This window comes from Chelmon rostratus, chromosome 16 (assembly GCF_017976325.1).
Source record: "Chelmon rostratus isolate fCheRos1 chromosome 16, fCheRos1.pri, whole genome shotgun sequence".
NCBI lineage: Eukaryota > Metazoa > Chordata > Actinopteri > Chaetodontiformes > Chaetodontidae > Chelmon > Chelmon rostratus.
Window position 1 is genome coordinate 5,100,700 of NC_055673.1, and position 19,029 is coordinate 5,119,728.

The following is a 19,029-nucleotide window of genomic DNA, read 5'->3' on the forward strand; positions in this document are numbered from 1 at the left end:
CAGCATCTCAGTGCCTTGCTTTGGGCCCATTAGTTCCAAATAAATGCTCTTGTGGTTGAATGGGAGCAAATCCCTGCATCCAGGTTTTAACAGCTGATGGAAAGCCTCCCCAGAAGTCTGGAGGCTGACATGGCAGCAGATGACCGTCCATAGCTTTGGACTGACATGATCACACTTAAGTGTAAATTTTAGGTGTCCACATTTTGTCCACGTTACCCTATTTTAACCCTTTTTATAAATGTTCTGAATCTTGTAATGTACTTTATTCTTCAAAGGATAAGGCTGCTGGTGGTTGTTTATTTTTGAACACATTCGACTCACCCTACAGTAAGTCGGTAACAGTGTAATGTTTAGGAAACGATTTGTCGAGCACAGAAAAACAAAAATATGTAATTCTCAACAATTCTGATGATCTAATACTAATTCAAGTCAATTCTGAGGTAAAAATGTCAAATATTATCTGATTACAGTTCATTATGGATGAGGATATGCTGTTCTTTTTTTATTTATATATAACTGTTCTTGCAACAAAACAAGGAATCTGAAGACATCAACTTGGGCTGTGGAAGCATGTCACTGACATTTTTCCCAATTTTCTTTGACATTTTTTATGGCTAAACAAGCAATTGTAAAAATTACAGACAGGTTAATCTCTTCAAATGCTTGCAGGCTGCAGCCATGTAGCTTTTAAGGTAGCATGTAGTAAGAATGAGGCTGGTGTGATATTATTGTTGTTGCCGTCAACAAAACCCATGAAAAGACCAAAACCTACTGATTTATTGCACTAAAGGCCTAATACAGCTTATTCCTCTGTGCCACAGACCTCCATTTTTGTCCAAAAAACAAAACAAAACACATAAACCACACAGCTACAGTGGATGACAGGTGCCTTCGTTAAAATGAATACAGCCCGTGTTGTTTATTTGCAGACAGGCCACAGATAATAGTAATAATAGTGACAACTTTCTCGTCTACATGCGCCACTGCGCATGCTCAGGGAGGAGTGTGTGCCATGGCCCTATAATTGAAACCGTTATCTTCGTGTGTGCTGTGTCTGAAGCTGGATTTGTGCCAGTATACAACTAAGAAGAGCCAGGAAAAGTAAACTGAACTATAACGCACTGCATATAAGGTGTAGAAGCCTTTAATTAAAATAAATAAATAAACGCAATGAAAACTATAAGAAAATATCCCTCAGTGAACTGCTGTGAAGTGTGATGCCAACATAGACGTGTAGCTGGTCTAAACGTTAATTCCCGACATACTTCAATTAGCCAGTAGCCCGGACCCACAGCTCACCGTTACCTGTTGCTGGGGCAAAGGTGTCGGTACAGTTTCTGGTTCCGGCTCTGACCAGGGGAAGAGTGATGGGGCAGCACCTCGCTTCAGCGCAGCGTAGTAACTCCTTTGCCCTCCCACGTAGTCCTGGTGCCTGAAGTGGTCACTGCACACACGCAGACCGTGAACCCTGGTCATGAGCCCGGTTGTAACTTTTGGGTCGAAACGAGGGTTTTTGATGGCCTCCAGCCATTCGCCGCACAGCAGCGGGTCGGAGGGGAAAACGTGAAATTTCTGTCGAGTAGATAATCTTGACGTGCGGATATTTCCACAACCGGGTACACAACACTTCATTTTCCGACAGACCGCGCAGAAGATAATGAAATAACGGCGACTCTTCGCTGCTCAAACTGTGTAAGCATCACCTACTGCAGTCTGGTACCCGAGTCACCGGAGCTGAATCTGTTGCTCGTCTGCTCCTGTAATTACGGTACAGGTGCTGCGAGCAGCCAAAACGCACCACGAAAAAAGCGAACGGCACTAACATATGACAGACATCAAACTAAACCTGATTATATATTTACCTATTATACCGGACAAAACCATCTCACGTGATTCTGACATAATTTTATCTTGCAAAAAAGGTGAAATGTGTCGCCAAAGAAGTACTGATTTTGAGTCTCATAATCTGAAGGTCGTGAGTTCGAGCCCCACACTGAGCACTGTACAAAGTACAATACTATTCGTCGTCAGATTATTCATTAAAATAAATGTATTCATAATTCTACATACAGTATATACGTTTGCTAATGCTTAACGTACATTAGCGTGGGGCTGATAATAGTCCCTAATAAATGCAACATTTAATCCTGCCACAGTAACTCATCCTGTCTGAGTGAGCTAAAAAAAAACACTTGACCCACTTACACCATGCATGGTAGTTTTTGGTCTTTTTATGTAATTTGTTGACAATAGCAAAAATATAGATAACCACAGCTTCATAATTTAGGATAAAGCATTTTTTTCTGTATATTATTCTATGTAAGGGATAATGCCCGACGAAGTGTCCATTATCAGAAATTAATGGACGACGCGAAGTATTCACTCGAGTATTCACCCAGACCATGGTATAACACTTTTTAACGGACACCCTGCAGCCAATCAGAATCGAGTATTCACCCAGACCATGGTATAAAATTATTTAAACTACATTTTATACATATTACCAGTTTTCTACTTCTGGGACATTGTTAAGGAATGAAACTCTAAACTAAAGTGGAACTAAACTAAATCTGACTAAAATCTAAAAAAAATGTTTTGTACAAAATATTGGACAGGCGCTTTCATTATATCAACGAGCCTATCATCTGTACAGCTGTAACCATACTGTCACTGCAGCTGTCAGTGCTGTCTGAGTGCACACAACATATGCACAGAAACAGTTTATCCAAACATTTAAAGAATTTAAGGATTTTGTGTTGACCCTGTGGATGTTTCCCAAAATTATGACTGCTTTTTCCTTGAGCATCGTGTGGCAAAAATCTTTTTTTTTTTTTTTGCATTTTTTTTTGGAAGTGAGTGAAAGATGTCTTATTTATGTAAGATTAATAACTGTTCAATGGTGATGGTGAAACAATGTAAAAGTATTTTAGTACCAGTCATACATCTAGGTTACATGTAAGCCTACGACGAAGAGACTCAGGTGCTTGGTAACAGTTAAACCACGTCTCGCATTGTACTTCAAAAATAAAAAGGATAGATTTCTAACCTGTCTAAGGGAAAGAGGGCAAAAGATTGTGTTCACTCTGTGTTTGTTCTATCACTGTCCATTTCTGCTTTTTTTGTTTGGTCAGTTCTTTTCTTTTTCTTTTTTCTCTCTGTTTTAGAATCAGTTTAAAACTCCTTGTAGCTGCTTTAAATAAACTGTAAAGTCCCCTGTTCTTTCTAGTATGGTGTACCATGATATTGCCTGGGCTAAGGCACTATATGATGATTTTAGACCTGTAGTGTGTAGAAACAGTGTGTCAGTGCAGCTGGTGGATATATTATCAAAGTTAAACAGATTCCTTTGTGTTGTCTGTCTTTCTCAATTTAAATGACGATGATTTTGATATTTCCGCACCTCTTTGAACTCGTCCAGACACTTGTCACTGCAGATGGTTTTGGTTTCCTCCTTCAGCTTCAGCATGAGCGGTTTGTTGAGGAAAGCAGAGCTGCAGTTATCACAGGTGGCCGTCTTGTCCCTGCGGAAATCTTCCAAGCAGGAGTCGCTGCAAAACTTGTGGACAGCCTCATTCATTGTCAACTCACGTGTGGTCTACAGAAGATAAGGATAAAGGAGCAGTGAGTATGACAAAGAGTTTCGGATTAATATGAACCGTTTTTTGGGGGTCTTCTTGCAATGATCTGAAGTTGAAGAAACATGTGTTTTTGCTTACAGAACAGGTTTTGTTGCACATAGTGCAGACTGACTGCAGTGTTTGGGCGGGCGCACTGTTGGTCTTAAAAGAGGACAGACAGGTCACACTGCAGAAGTCCTTCATAGTTCCCTGGACATCCACTGCAGCCATGATGAGGTCCAGAGGCTGCAATATCGGCCTGACAGAAAGAAGAGGCCAGATGATGAACATCTTATCACACTTTCTGCCTTTAATATAGAGAATAAACTGTGACACAGAGATAATGTTCGCACACAGACGGATATGATTAGATAATCAGGATAACAAAGAGGTGAGAGACTTTGCTTGAATAGCGAGCTGAAATACCTGGAAATAGAGGTGTGCCGCTATACTGGTTTCACTACACTGTGCTATTACTATTATGTTCTGCGCACTCCGTCACAATCACGTTCTAATGCTCTGCCTCTTACATATTAACAGCCAGCAGGAAGGTCTTACAGAAAGTCTTTTTCAAGTGTTACTGACAGGTGTGACAGGTCATAAACTACTGTGAAAGAACCAAGCAATCCAGCACACTAGAAGTGATGCTGTGTGAAGGATTTTTAGGTTCATTCACAACTATGAGCACCCCAAGAAATAAAAGCATGTATGAAGGCATGAATAGGTGCAGAGAATCTCAGAGACACAGACACTGGACAGCATTCAAAGGCATTTCCACTCAGCTGTTTTAAACTTTAAACAAAGTGAAGTGATGTTTGTCACAGACTCACTTCTGACAGTGATGACAGGTCTTGGTGACTGCTCTGTTGATGGGAAATATTTCGAAAAGGCAGCTCTTGGAGCAGAAGACGTCTGTGAATCCCTTCTTCTGGTAAGCTGTTTGGCCCTTCATCATGCTCTTCTTGCAGTGGGAGCATATCATCTGCACTGCCTGATATGCAAGATAAAGAAAAAATCTCTGAATGAAGCTTCAGATGATTTTATCATAAAAATGCTTGCTAAATGCTAAATTGCTTTTACGTTATGTCGTTATCTCATATATTTAACTTGACTCTGTATTCTTAGAAATATTATAATCATCTGAAGAACAGTTTATCATTTCATCTCAGAGGAAGTCTGTTCCTCTACCTTTGCACAGCTGGGCTTGTTGATGTCTGTGGATGTCGGACGCTGGTTGTTGTCGTTGTGGTTGGCCTGACCTTTATCTTGCCCCTTCACAGAGTTACAGACAGATGATAACTGGGAAATGTGGTCTCGAGTCCGCAACTTCTCCTAGAACAAACAAACAAAACACAAAACTTGTCATTTACTTAGCATATTTTCTCTGCATAATCAAAAGCCAGAGTGTAAAGAAAAAATCTACAGCTAAAGATGAGCATTACCACATCAGCCATAACACAACAGAGGAGTGATGTGGTTTTCCTTAAATAAAATTCTAATTGATACTTTGAACCATTATTGGAGAAAATAGAAAGAAATCGGATACTCACAATGTCCAGTTTTGGGATTAATATCTTCACTTGTTTCATCGCAGCCACCACAGCTGATAAGTTGTTCTTCTTTTCTAATAACAATGAAATCAAACACGGATGTAAAAATGGGTGTAAAACCATGTTTCATAGTTCAAATGCTATTAGTATACTACTGGCCAGATTACCATGAAACTTTGGAAAAATGTTCCTGATCTCCAGATGATGAAGCCTACTGTGAAATACTGACAACTATTGGATGGATTACCATGAAATTTGCTTCAGATGTTCAAGGTCCCATAATGATGACTTTGGTGATGGCCTGACTTTTTCTCTATAGGTTTAAAAAGTTTAAACTTATTCACTGAAAAAGCTTCACATCTACTTGATGGACTTGCACAAACTTTTGCACAGGCAAACATAATTGATGGTGATGTGTCCTAACGACCTGACTTTTTTCTCCAGAGCCGCCAGATTGATTTTACCTGTATTTAAAATGGCAGAGGCGCTTCTGCTATCCACATCCATCCACTTTTTTTGTTTCTCTTTCTTTTGATTTTCTGTCTCCACCCGGTTCCCTGCATCCATGTCTACGGTCTCTTCAAGGTCCTCAACAGTGGTGAGCTTGTTTGTTGAGCTGTCTGCCTTTTTAGCATCACTGCTTCCATCGTCCTCCTTCGTCTTATCTTGGACATCTGGTATCAAAGACATTGCTGCTGAGCTGTTTGTGTCACCATCTCCATCATGGTCCTCATTTCTGACGTCCTCATCAGTGTCCATGTTAAAGTCCACATTCATGTCCTCATCATCATCACTAAAAGAAAACTTTGTTGCATCCTCATTGCTGTGAGGCAGTGATTTCTCAGGCGTTCTGATGTCACAGCTCAGAGGCACGTCCTCTGACCCGTCAAACTTCTCTGTGTCGTCAACATTTTTCTCATCATTCAGTACGGATTCCTCATTTTCACTCTTCTTCTTCCTCTTTCTGCCTCGGCCACGTTTCCTGGAGAAAGAGACCCTGCTGGATGCTTTTGAGGAGGAAAGACCTAGAGGAGATACAGGTACAGCTGTGTGTGAAGATTATTGACATTTCCTTGTTCACAATTTTATTATTTATCATTAGATTTCATCATCATTCAGCCAGAGAACTCCATTTCCTCTCCATTTGGTTCCATTGGTTTTCCTTTTAATCTATAAACACTATAGATTAAATAGATCGATGAAACAAAATCTCTGAGACAAAGTCACATGACCCCAATATTACCAACCGACGACTTTCCAGTAATCGGACCAACTCTTATTAACTCTCACGCTACTTAATAAAGTTCACACTGCGGCATGAAAAATCCCTTTTTAGAAAGCCAACAAGTTTAGAAAAGTATCAGAATACCTTGTTGAGATATATATTCAACCACTCACAGCTCAAAACAATCATACTACAGATGGTCATAAAATTGCTTTAGTTCATTATTCAGTGTCCGGTTTTGCTTCTGACTGTCCTACATTAAGAGTTCAGATGTTACAGCTTCAGCAAAACGAAACATATGCAAACACAATTTTTGTGTGCTGATATGTGTTGAAAACTGGCTTCTGGTACCAGAGGTTTTACTAAAAAAGCTTTAATTACAGAAGAAAGGGAGTTAAAGGGAGTGTTTTGGCAACAACCATTTCCGTTAAAGCAGTATTCCTCTTCTTTGACTGCAGTTACTGTGAACTGCAGCAACATGACAGCCACGGATAACTCAGGAAAGCAAGACTTAACTCTGCTCTACATAATTTGCATATCATCGACAATAATTCTGATTATTCAAGAGGAGTAAAGCATACAACAAAAAGAGAGTGGACAGTGGTTTAGATGGGGTGTGATGTGGGTGTGAGCTGCTATATTTGTTGTTAGATCTGCATATAACATATTATCTAATTTTGTCCTTCTTGCATTGTAATCAAGTGCACATCTCAAGCATTGCCGTTATCTTTCACTATTTTGATTAGCAAAACATCTTCGAAAATGAGGGTCATCTGTGCCAGAGAAAGAAAGCAGACTACCACCTTCAATGTCTGGATGAGTAACTACTCTGAAAGAACACATAACAGAGGTGAGTAGTAGGAGGGTTTGTGTCTGTTACACACCACTCAGCTGAAGAGAACTTTCATTTTCCTCCTCAGCGTCACTGTTTTCGGGGTTGCTCTCCTTCGCATCTGGCTCCAGTTCATCTTCAAAGGAAAGCATTGTTAACATTTGCAGTACCGACATGACTGAGTGATCTGGTTTCAATCCATATCAAGACATTAATATGACAACCTTGATATCACAATGGCATTCATTTCTTCAAAACAAAAACTTAAATTATTCATGTTGTTTGGCAGATTAGAATTTCTTGAAAAGGTACCCCGAGGAGTCTTTGGCCTGCGCACATTAGAGCGGGACAATCTATTCTGAGTTTTACCCACATGTCAAAGCTGAGTCTGAGGATACTTCATAGCTCATCTACAAACTATGTAAAAGATGTGAGCCAGTGACAGACGTGCACATTTTGAAGAAGCATCTTGAGCAGTGAGCAAGTTTTGTTAAAAAAAAAACACCTTCATAGCAATGTCTCCTCTATTCAAAGAACTGCTGCCGTTTAAGAGTCTGTGTGTCTGTGCTCAGTGCAACAGTATCACAGCATCGTGTTTCATTTAACGTCATCTTACATGCTGCTCCAACAGAACCATCTCTAAATACATGGTGTGCATGTGCCCTTGCATGTGTACGGCTGGCTCGACACACATTCCTGCCAATGGTTTAACACTATTCCACTGACAGACAGGTGGTGGTAATGCAACAAGAAACGCAGTCATCTGCCAGCTCGAGGCAGACAGTCAGAGAAGTGCAAGCAAGCAAACATAATCAATGCAGGTTTCAAAATAGAAAAATGACACGGCTCCTCAAATGCAGTCAACATGTTTGTTAGACAAGAATCAACACAATGCACTTTGTGAGTCACGCTCCATGTAGACACAACTTTTGTTAAAAATTCCACGGGGCACCTTTAAGTACTGAACTAGACACATACCTGCAATGTCAATTTCCTCAAAAGATTTTCCTTCGAATCTTTCAAGAGATCCATTCTGCATCGCTGACAGCAGCTCTAAGATTTTTGCGACGTCGACAGCTGCCTCTGGCGTCTGATAGTACTCCCTGTTGGTGCGGATGTCACGGCCCAGCACTTTGGCTAGCTGCTCGAGCTCCTCATTTGTGAGGCTGAGAATCTGGAAGACTCTTGCAAGGTACTTGCGAAAATGCACAGACCTGAGGTTCACTTTGTTCTTCGCACCACAGCGAGCTATGAACATGCCGAGGCATTGGTGTCCCTTGCAGAAGCTCATACATACGGCAGCAGGTCTTGCAAATAAGAAGGGATTATCTTCATGTACACCACATGAGTCTCTCTTGCTCACAAGCAGTGTGATTGCACTGAGCAGTTTCGGGGTCAACGTAACAGCAATTTTTTTGCCCCAGTTGCCCATAACACTGATCGTCACAGAGTGCTTGGACAGAATTTGGTCCACCTCTGACTGGGGAACAGCTGCGTCTTCATGAGGCTCAGTCTCGTCCCTTTCGTTGAATGACTTGACTGTTACTTTTGAAACTTCTACCACGTTTTTGTTTAAGCAGGACACTTGGGCAAGTATCACTCTGAGAAGTGCATTGTAGACCTGAGGGCTTTCGTACATCGTCAGACTTTCAACTGCAGAAGCTGTTGTCTTCTCAGTGCACTGATAGAAAAGCTGCACATCACAAATGAACGGTACGGTTGATGTGCTATTGACTCTGACTTTTGATGCGAGGACACAGCCCCATTCTTCTGCACACATCTTGATGAATGCTGCTGCTTCCTGTGTAGTTTGTTCCTCAGCCTCCTCTTTCAAAGCCCTGGCGTAGTTAATGTCACCAATTTTCTGGAGCAAATTTGCCAATTTAATTACAAGACCTGGACTCTGATAGGAAGCGGTCTCTTCATTGAAACCAGTGAGCTCTCTGACAGCCTCAAGAAGTTTGCTGAAGTTTTGGGGTTTGACAGCATCTTCGTAGCTAGATATCGACTTTTTCCTTAATGCTAACAGGAGTCTTCCCATTAGCCTCAGCCTATGTGTGATGTACTCATGACTTTTTGCTTTACTTTCATTCATGTGGCACAAACACTGTGCCAGCTGCAGTATATGGGGATCATTCCAAACCAACAATGCAATCTCATCTTTCTTCATTTTTCTCACTAAATTACTCACATCTGGTGAGATTTCTCCACAGTCTGTTAACTCTGCAGCATCAACCAAAGTTAAGACTTTATTCCTGCCACCTGCTGTACATGCTGAGGACTTATTTGAGGAGCATCTTTGCATATGTCGCCACATGTTCTTACGAATGTACATGCCTTTACAGTAAAGACAGAGTGCAAATGTTTTAACATTGGTGGACAGGTTTTGATTCTTCAAAACCTGTTGATAATGTTTGTAATTTCCTCTGTTTCGTAACTTAACCAGTAGGCTATTTCGTTCCCTGGAGTGTAGGGGCAGCGCAAACACTTCAGCTATTTCAGGATCTTCTTTTCTATGGGTGAAAAGGTGACGAGCAATTTTCGACGGAGCTTTCCCGCAAACGTAACAATAATTTTTGCTGGTGTGGAAAGGATCTTTGGCTTTATCATCAGAGCTGTAAGCAGCCTTGTCCTCCTGCTCAATGCATGAAGCATCGACGGGTTGCAGCACAGAGCTCTGCTGTTCAGAAGAATCTGGCTCTGGATTGTCCTCAAAATCCTGACACTGCTGGTTGTTGCTGCTGGTGGAACATTCATCACTACTTGGTTCATCATCAGGTACGTACTCGTCATCACAGCAGGATTCTTCAGAACAGGAGGCCTCTGCTGAGTCCTCAGCCTGGAATTATGAACGAGTAATTTTTATACATTTTACATAACCACTGAACAACACTAATATAGCATTTCATCAGAATGCCATACAAAGATGGTCTAATTTCTAAACACCATCAATATACCAATAAACAAAATATGCAGAGCTCACATTTTCAGACCTCAGACTCTCATATCCTCTCTTTTGTTTAACTTATTTTGTTCTCTTGTCTCACTTGGGTTTGAGCTCGACTGGAGCCATGTACGACCTTGTGCTGTGATTTCTCACTTTAAGCGAGTTTTATGCTTGATGCAGAGGGGGTTAACGAGAGTCCCGCTGCAGCACAGATTTGATTCACACTTCAGCACCAGATTACCCGTTCCACCGCTGCAACACTAGACACTAGACACATTGTATGTGATCATGATGTATTGGGCTTTAAGCGCATTTGTCACAATCACTGTGCTTACATTCTTTCATTCACTGTGCGATAAAGAGCAATGTTAGGTTAGGTAACAATGTCTTCAATATTCACAATCTCCACTATCATCGGAAACTTGCGAAAGAAAACAGAAGCAACAATGTTCCCTCTGTTGCCCCCCCACTGTTGAGGAGGCTAGCTTGCATCAGTTGGTTCCAGCTTCTCAACTGTGGGATTTGTCTTACGTGATATTAAGCTATATTTGGGCCTGTTATTCAGACAGACCAAGCTATGGGGTAACACTGCAGACATTATGCCATTCATTTTTCTGTGCTTCCTCACACAGCTGAGAAAAGAAAACAGCAGATTAATCAAAAATGAAAATAATTTTGAGTTGTAGCCCCAAAATAACTGAAAGGAATTATCTTAAAACTTAAAAAACATTGAAGACACCAGTGATATCATAAGAAGTACAATTCTTATATAACAGCCGTATTTAAACCCTCCAACGCCACATCTACTTGTTGTTTAGTAAGGAAAATATATTCAACACCTACACTTCCATCCTCTGGTGAAGAGGCAGCATTTAGGTCCGTCTGTGATGTCTTCAGTTCCTCTCTGGGTTCCTGTTAATGTTACGAAGACGGAAAATGACAGAAAAAGCACAAGGAAATTTGAAAACACAACATGACATTTTTATCTGCACATAGTATTGCAAGTTATGCAACTGCATCAATATGCCCCGTGCTGGGACATTTCTTCTCCAAAGGCTGTGATGAACAGGTTGAGATTTCAACAGTGCTGTTATTTACACCACGTTGTACACCTATACAATCAAAAGCAATCCAAAACAACAGTTCATTTATAAATCCTAACAAAGCAAAGCCTTTAAAGTTTTGTTTTTGTTGACAAAATGTTCAATGACAATACAGACATTTAGAGTCAGGCCTGAGGTCATTCCTACCATCTGCGAAAGCTTTGCTGGTATTGTTTTCACCTTGTGTGTGTGTGTGTGTGTGCCATCGTAGCAAAGTGGTCTTGTGGACACCTATTGTGGCGGGGACCACTACAGAAGTCGTTTTGAATACAGGTGTTCAAATGTCTGAACAGATTTTGCCAATGCGATAGCATCACAACCGTGCAGGATGCAGGCACAAAACCTCTACGGGTGTGCAGCTGACATTAAAATGAAGGCCGAGTTTGAAAATGAACCACAAGTAATGATGATGTAATGACTACTGAGTACTAATTGGTCGGATGCCGATGTGTTGACGGCTTTCACGGCCAGTGTGATCTCATCATGAGCTGGTCTGTAGTTGTGATGTTGTATTGAATTATATTGACAGAATTTTCTAATATTTTTTCAAAGTGGTGAGCAGAAAAGTAAAGACATTACACATATCTGTATGTGAACAGATATACTTAATTTATTCATAACTTACTGGACAAAAACTTATTTCTGTCACCAACAAGGCACACATTTAAAAATGAAAAGCAATGCATATTGTAGAAGGTAAACCTACCACCGAGCGCCACGCATAGGAGGAGTCCCCATAGTTGAACGTTATCTCCTCGCCTGGAGATATTTTCCTGACTGCAAATAGGCACAAGTGTGGTTTTCCCTCATAAACAATTTTCTTAATTTTGCAGTTGGGACTTATGTGATCATCATTCACGAGTCTTCCGAGGGTCCCGTCCTCTTTGGAAGCATCAACGCTGCAAGAAAAACATTCAGAAAACCATTCTTACTGGGACTGATGGTGGTGACAGATTGTTAGATATTGTGTAATTCTACCATTCAAGACATGGCAACAGCCAACTTTTGTAATTACTACTCATATTGATTGTTGAATTAATTTCACACTCTGCCTCCTTTCAAATTCACACTTTGGTTATGCTTTTTTTTTTCCTATATCTGAGTTTTGTAAAGTTTCCCCTACAATATGAGCCATTCCAGAGTTTTAAAAATGAGGTTTATATTGAGAGTGACTCACCACCAGTTTGTTCCATTCCATGAGAAGTCAAACAAATAATTGTTCAGAGTATCACCACATTTCTTTCTTCTGGTTCCTCTGCGAGAGGAGATGTTTCCCCGAAGCTCAACAACGAAAGTTGATGGTTCGATGGATTCACGGGTGAACACACCTCTCCCTATAAAAGCAACAATGAAAAAAAAAGGTCCAAGTTACATCCAAATAGTGTCCATGGCAGACTCCATGGAAGAGGACCTGCTCCCTCTGTACATACAAAGATATCTTTCTACAGTAACAAAAACACAATTCTTATTTCCAGGTGACTGTACACCAATGAAAACATAACTGAATATATTCCATTTCTGCCAATAGATCCCATAACTCCTGCGCACTGGACCTTTAACTTGTTCAAATAAAGGTTGGAAAAACTTGTTTCAAGTACTGTGTCTCCTCTCAAATGAGATGCACAAAAAACATTTCCTTGCAAGATTTGAAAATATTATATTGAAGCATTCTGAATGCTATTTGTGATTGTTTTATTTTTTGTGGTATAGTGTGACTGTACAGGTAAATTATGTGGTGTTTTCTACGTGTTTTCGACCTTTACACTGCATGTGTTTGCAGAGGTCTATTTAGGTCTCTCTTTAAAAGGAAATCTAGCTATCAATGAGACTTAAAATAAAGGGTTGAATAAAAAAAATCATTACAGACAAAAACCTTTTAAGGGGTCAATAAACACTTCGTCCAGGAAGGGTTTGTCTCTGCAAGACATTATGTGCTCCCGGGCATCTTGCTCAGGAGTCAGTTGCATTCTCTGCGTCTCCATGACAGCTTGTCGTCCCAGAGCATCTGGAAAAGTAATCCAAAAATACAAGTATTAAACAATAAACAACACCAACATTAGTGTCATACACAAAGCCTGTGTTTGGCATTGAAAACTAAAGATGTGTTCAACCTGTGCTCAACAAGTCTAAGGCATGCTGTTCTGCATGATATATTCAAGTTTTAAACAGGATTGTTTCATCTTAATCAGATCAATAAGGAGATGAATCACATCAATGAGTATGCATGTATAATTTAAATCAAATACTGTATAATAAAATATTTTTTTCCCACTGAAGCTGTGTTGGTGATAGTGTAATTAATTGGCGTTTTATCCAATTCCATTAAATTTTAGCTGATAAATATGCTAATAAAAATATTTGCAACAACACTGGGCACTGTTCCAGAAAACACGCCTTAGACCTTTCATGAGTCACCAAAACAACCAGTGGTAAAACTAAAAGTCAAATAATATGAAATACTTAATATCTACATTCAAAATTATGTAGTCTTCACTCAAATTTGCCAGAAGAGAATCTTATGTCAGATAAGAGAAACATCCAATATCAACTTCAGTCTCACTGGCTATCTAAAAGAATGAATATTTCACATAAATGGGTACAGGAAGGGGTCATCTTCATAACATACCGCTCTGCTGAGGCAAAAGATCTGATTCTTCATTGTCCTCCTCAGCCTCACCATTTTCAGGGTTGCCCTGCTCCACATCTGGCTCCAATTCATCTTGAATAAAATGCAAGATTCAGAAGTGATTTCTATGTATGAAACAAGCTCTGGCAGGTCAGACATGTGCATTACACCTACCCTCAATTTCAATTTCCTCCAGAGAGTTTCCTTTGAATCTTTCAAGCGATCCCTTTTCCATTGCCAGAAGAAGTTTTGCTATTTTTGCAAGTTCCACAGCTGCCTCTGGCAACCGATAATAGTCCCTGTCAGCCCGGATGTCATGGCCCAACAGTTTAGCAAGGTGACAGAGCTCGTCGTTCTCCAGGTTGAGAATCTGGAAGACTCTTGCAATGTGCTTGTGAAGATGCACTGACCTGAGATGCTCTGGGTTCTTTGCATGGCACAGACTTGAAAAACCCCTGATGCAGTTCCTTCCGTGGTAAAGGCTTGTAGGAGAGGAGTTAGGCCTTGCAAACAAGAAAGGATTTTCTTGGTGTACACCACATGCTTCTCTCTTGCTCACAAGCAGTGTTATAGCACTGACAAGTTCAGAGGTCAACAAGACAGCAACGTTTTGGCCAGTCCTGCTAAGAATATTTATTCTGATGAAGTGTTTGGACAACACTCGGGTCGTGTCGTCCCTCTCCTGGAATGTTTTCAGTGTCATTTTTGAAACTTCAGGTGCACATTTGTTTAAGACTGACACCTGTGCAAGTGTCACTCTGGAAAGTGCATTGTAGGCCTGTGGGCTTTCATGCACCGTCAGACTTTCGATGGCAGAAGCTGATGTTGTTTCCAGGTATCTGTAGAAAACCTGCATATCACGTGTGAATGGTATGGTAGATGGGTAGTATACTTTTCGTCCACTCAACGAAGCTGTGGCTGTTTGGGTGACAAGTTCACTCCATTCTTTTGCACACAATTTCAAGAATGTCTTTGTGTCTCTCTTCATCTGCTCATTGCCATCAATGCCAGAGAGGACCATCGCGCCTATTTTTTTGAGTGAATGTCCTAATTTCAAAGCAAGACTTGGTTTGTTATAGCTCTGCATCTTTCCATCATAACCTGTGATGTCTTTGACAGCCTCAACAACTTTATAAAAGTTTTTAGGTTTGATTGCTTCTTCGAAGCTAAATATTGACTTATCATGCAGTGCAATCAAAAGTCTTCCCATTTCTCGCAGCTTCTGTCTGATGTACTCATGTTTGTTTGGTTTATTTTCATACTTCTCACACAGACACTGTGCAAGCTGTATTAGAAGGAAATCGTTTTGAACTGTAAATGCAATCTCATCTTGTTGCATAGTTGAGAGCACTTTCCACACAATGGATGGAAGTTGTTGGGAGTACGGTGACTCTGCAAGAGCAATCTCAGTTAAGATTTTCACCTTGCCTTTTGATTTAGTGTTTGAGATTGTCTTAGAAGGACATCTGGCTACATGCCTCCACATATCCTTACGCTTAAACATGCCTTTACAATAAAGACAGTGCACATGTGTTTTAGCACTGACCACCACAGCTGTCGATCGTCTTCTCAGTTTTAACTCTCCACTTTTATTCTTCAGCACCTCTTGATTATGTTTGTAATTTCCCCTGTTCCGTAATTCATAAAGTAACTTTTTCCTTTCCTTCGACTTTTTGGGTAATGCAAAAGCTTGAGCGATTTCAGGGTCTTCAGAAGCATGTGTGAAAAGATGTCGAGCAATCTTAGTTAAACCTGCCCCGCAAACATAACAATAGTTTATACTGGCATAAGAAGGGTTTTTGGGCTTTCGTTTGGCCTTGCTGGGTCCTGGGTCTTCATCCCAGTCATCTTCATCAGAGCTGAAATCAGCTTCGTCCTCCTGCTGGGTGCATGAAGTGCCATCGGGGAGCAGCATAGAGGTCCTTGTCATCTCTTGAGAAGAATCTAAATCTGTCTGTGAATTGTCCCTCAAGTCCAGCTGACTGTTGATGTTGGCAAAACTGTTATTTTCATGACTTGCTCCACTGTCAGGTAGTTCATCATCATCAGAGCCAGAATTTTCAAAGCTGGAAGCTGCCTCAGAGTCTCCAAACTTGAAATACTGCACAAGCAAGAAATTCTATAATTAGAGTATGATAACTTCATATCTGCAAGCACAGATGCAAAGATACAATCTATTGCTCTGCCAGCACATCATTTACAAAAATAGCAAAAGAATAGTTCAACATTTTAGAAATTTCTGATTTACCTTCTCAGATAGATAAATCATAGATTTATCTGAGAAGGTAGATGCCACTCTCATGAGTGTATGAGACTATTTCTTGGCCAAATGAAGAAACTTCCTGGAGACTTCATCATGATCACTGTAAGGTGCCTGGCATCCAAGAAATTACTGAACCTGGCCAAGAAATAGCACGCAACCAACAGTAAAACCATACCTTTTTTTAAAAATGTATTAGAGAGCTTTAGGTGTATGTGAGAGCAGTGTGCATTTGTTGCAGTACTGTTAAATTTGCTGGAGTGACCAGAGAAGTCAATGTAGATAGTTTGTGAAAACATTAAGTGTAGACTTTTACATACCGTTTCATTATTTGGTGTTGATGAAGAAGCATACAAGGCTGTGTGTGAAGTACTTGATCCGTCATAGGACTCCTGTAAATGTCAAATGTCATAAAAAAAAGTAATGTGAAAATTTGTCACTTGGATTTTCCTGCACACTACAAATCTGAGTCACTTTGTATACTACCATAATTAAAACAGATTGTGTTGGCAAGATATATGGAGACCCCAAGTGTTCAACATAAAAGAAATAATAAGAATGAACTGAATAAATAATTATTAATTATTATTAATAATTGTGAAATAACCAAGTGATGATGATGATGATGATGACAGTTTCCCTTTAAGATCAAAAATGACCATTGCACACAGTTAGAAAGTATGACTACAAACAAAAAACTAAACATTTCAACCTTGCTGAAGATAAGATTTATTGAGAACTATTGCATTAGACTACATTAGCTTTAGTGAGGTGTTCCTAATATACTAACAAGTGACTGTAATTCTACTACAAAAATCAAAAGCAAGGCCTCTTCTACAAAACAAACCTACCCTTGAGCGCCATGGATAACAGGAGTCCCCATAGTTGTACGTTATCTCCTCGCCTGCAGATATTTCTTTCACTGCAAACAGGCACAAGTGTGGCTTTCCCTCACAAAAAATTTTCCTCATTTCACAGTTGGGACTTATGTGATCATCATTCACAAGTCTTCCAAGGGTCTTGTCCTCTGTTGAGGCATCAATGCTGCAAGCAAAATGCTCTTAATGAAACTTCAACCATTCTTTGACCCAACCAGGTCTCTCTATGACAAACTGAATGGCAAGCAGATAACTTACCACCATTGTGCTCCTTCCCATGAAAACTCAAACAAATAATGGTTCAGAGTATCACCACATTTCTTCTTAGGCCTTGTGTCTTTGGGAGAAAAGATGTTCCCCCGATACTCAACAACAAATGTGGATGGTTCAATGGCTTTGTGGGTGAACACTCCTCTCCCTAGAAAACAAAAATTAACATGAAAACATTCCGGTCTAAGTACCAGAGCCAATGATAACTTGCATGACCAAGATTACTGTTTTACTTTCAACAAACAAATACATTTTTAAATCAATTATAAAGCAGCAATATTTAGCTGCATACATCATCACTTAGTTAATTCCAACTCCCCTTCTAACACACAAGTTATTGATGCTTTGAATCACTCTTATCTCCGTTATCTAACAAAAAATGGGCTACAAAGGACGGCCTACTCCATCCTGTTGTCAAGTAATACCAGAAATCGCTTAAATATCAATATAGACTGATATCAGAAATGTATCTCTTACCTTTAAAGCAGTCTATGTACCTATCCTCCAGAAAAGGTTTGTCTCGACAAGCAACTATGTGCTCCAGGGCATCTTGCTCAGGAGTCAGTTGTCTTGTTGTCTTCTCCATGACAGCTGTAAAGTTTTCAAAAGTTTATATACTAGGTTTGGTTGATATGAGATTTGCTGAGCACACTAGTTTTTTTAAATATGTGGCAGACAATAGATAGTTTGGGCTGAATGTTAATTAAGTATTTCAAACACAGCATAAAAGCAACAAGCTAGTTCACTTGAAATGATACAATGAGGTTATGATGTGTAAAAGGGACAAAAAGTCCAATAATATAGGGCATACATCAAAACATTACGTCTGTGATGCATATGAGGTTTGAGCAACCCATCATGGTTAATTCAACTATAAAATAAGTTTAAAATCATTGAAGATGGATTTTAAACCCCCAACATATTATGAGTAATCATCTATAGAAGAGCCAGATTACAGATTTTTCTCCATTGCAATAGCAGCGGTAAATTGTGTGGTTAAGGATTATCAAAAAGAAAAACAGAAAGATTAATAAGATTTTCAAAACCTACATGTAAAATTTATCTCTCTATTGTCAGTTTGACATAAGAAATAAAACATTCTTTCCTGTCTCATCTGACCACCAATTCCATAAACAAATGCAACCTATGTTTTCTACAGTACCTTAATGTGTACACCAATCTTACCAGTATACCACATGTGGGCATGAACACATTTAAACTACGGATAAGATTAAAAAAACAACAGTAAAGCTAGCTACCTGGCTAAGCTTGCTGTTGTCTGTTCTGTTAGGCATTGTCCAATTGATCTTATCAGGCCAGCTTTGGTAGTATAGAGTTGTGTCTCACTCTTCTGCACTCTGAACTGTACACATGCCTTGCGAAAAAGCTAACTAGCAAGTGGTGAGAAAGACAATAAGTTAGTGGTTTGCCCCACTTGTCTGTTGATTTTTACTTAAATAGATGTAGCTTGTTAAACATATCTCTTAAACAACGAACATTTACCTGTGTTTCAATATCCCAAGTTAGAAGCAAGACGAGTTATATGGTCAACGGACGTTGGAAGACCCATCTCAGTTTCCTTCCGTCTTCCCGATACCACGTGACGATGGCGCTCCAATACTCTGCGAGCGGCAGCAACAGTAGCCTATCACTGTTTGTAACATCACTGACTGACTCTGGAAGCAGCGAATCAGCAATCGTAGATTTCTCGGCCACAGGGA

The 19,029-nt window shown here is 40.0% G+C and overlaps 2 protein-coding genes across 4 annotated transcripts in view; both read right to left on the reverse strand.

Moving 5' to 3' along the window:
- LOC121619625 overlaps positions 1–14,502 on the reverse strand; it is a 33,149-nt gene extending 18,647 nt beyond the window's left edge. For 2 of the 3 annotated variants that reach the window (XM_041955457.1, XM_041955455.1), the window contains exons 1-14: positions 14,075–14,502; positions 13,901–13,993; positions 13,148–13,279; positions 12,452–12,608; positions 11,981–12,173; positions 11,015–11,083; positions 8,203–10,063; positions 7,277–7,360; positions 5,632–6,192; positions 5,168–5,241; positions 4,806–4,949; positions 4,448–4,608; positions 3,717–3,876; positions 3,401–3,595 (exon numbers count right to left, since the gene is read on the reverse strand). In XM_041955457.1, coding sequence (XP_041811391.1) covers positions 3,401–3,595; positions 3,717–3,876; positions 4,448–4,608; positions 4,806–4,949; positions 5,168–5,241; positions 5,632–6,192; positions 7,277–7,360; positions 8,203–10,063; positions 11,015–11,083; positions 11,981–12,173; positions 12,452–12,608; positions 13,148–13,279; positions 13,901–13,993; positions 14,075–14,135 — 3,945 coding nt within the window. In that variant the 5' untranslated portion in view covers positions 14,136–14,502. The remainder of the gene's footprint in view (positions 1–3,400; positions 3,596–3,716; positions 3,877–4,447; positions 4,609–4,805; positions 4,950–5,167; positions 5,242–5,631; positions 6,193–7,276; positions 7,361–8,202; positions 10,064–11,014; positions 11,084–11,980; positions 12,174–12,451; positions 12,609–13,147; positions 13,280–13,900; positions 13,994–14,074) is intronic. The other variant, XM_041955456.1, reaches the window with a different exon arrangement.
- LOC121620002 lies at positions 14,230–18,852 on the reverse strand. Its single transcript, XM_041955938.1, has 7 exons — positions 18,812–18,852; positions 17,786–17,899; positions 17,297–17,456; positions 17,012–17,204; positions 16,481–16,552; positions 14,481–16,001; positions 14,230–14,382 (listed from the first exon to the last, which is right to left on the reverse strand). The coding sequence occupies exons 2-7, from the start codon at positions 17,892–17,894 to the stop codon at positions 14,230–14,232; spliced, it is 2,208 nt and encodes a 735-aa protein (XP_041811872.1). The 5' UTR covers positions 17,895–17,899; positions 18,812–18,852.
- Between the last annotated feature and the right edge of the window lie 177 nt (positions 18,853–19,029).

What these genes read in the sequence shown, in the direction of transcription:
- LOC121620002 (XM_041955938.1), bottom strand. Translation starts at nt 17,894, where the DNA reads ATGGAGAAGACAACAAGACAACTGACTCCTGAGCAAGATGCCCTGGAG. An exon ending in TGGGAAGGAGCACAATGGTG is followed by an intron (nt 17,205 to 17,296) that starts GTAAGTTATCTG and finishes TTTTGCTTGCAG; the next exon opens with CATTGATGCCTCAACAGAGG. An exon ending in GTTATCCATGGCGCTCAAGG is followed by an intron (nt 16,553 to 17,011) that starts GTAGGTTTGTTT and finishes TGACATTTACAG; the next exon opens with GAGTCCTATGACGGATCAAG.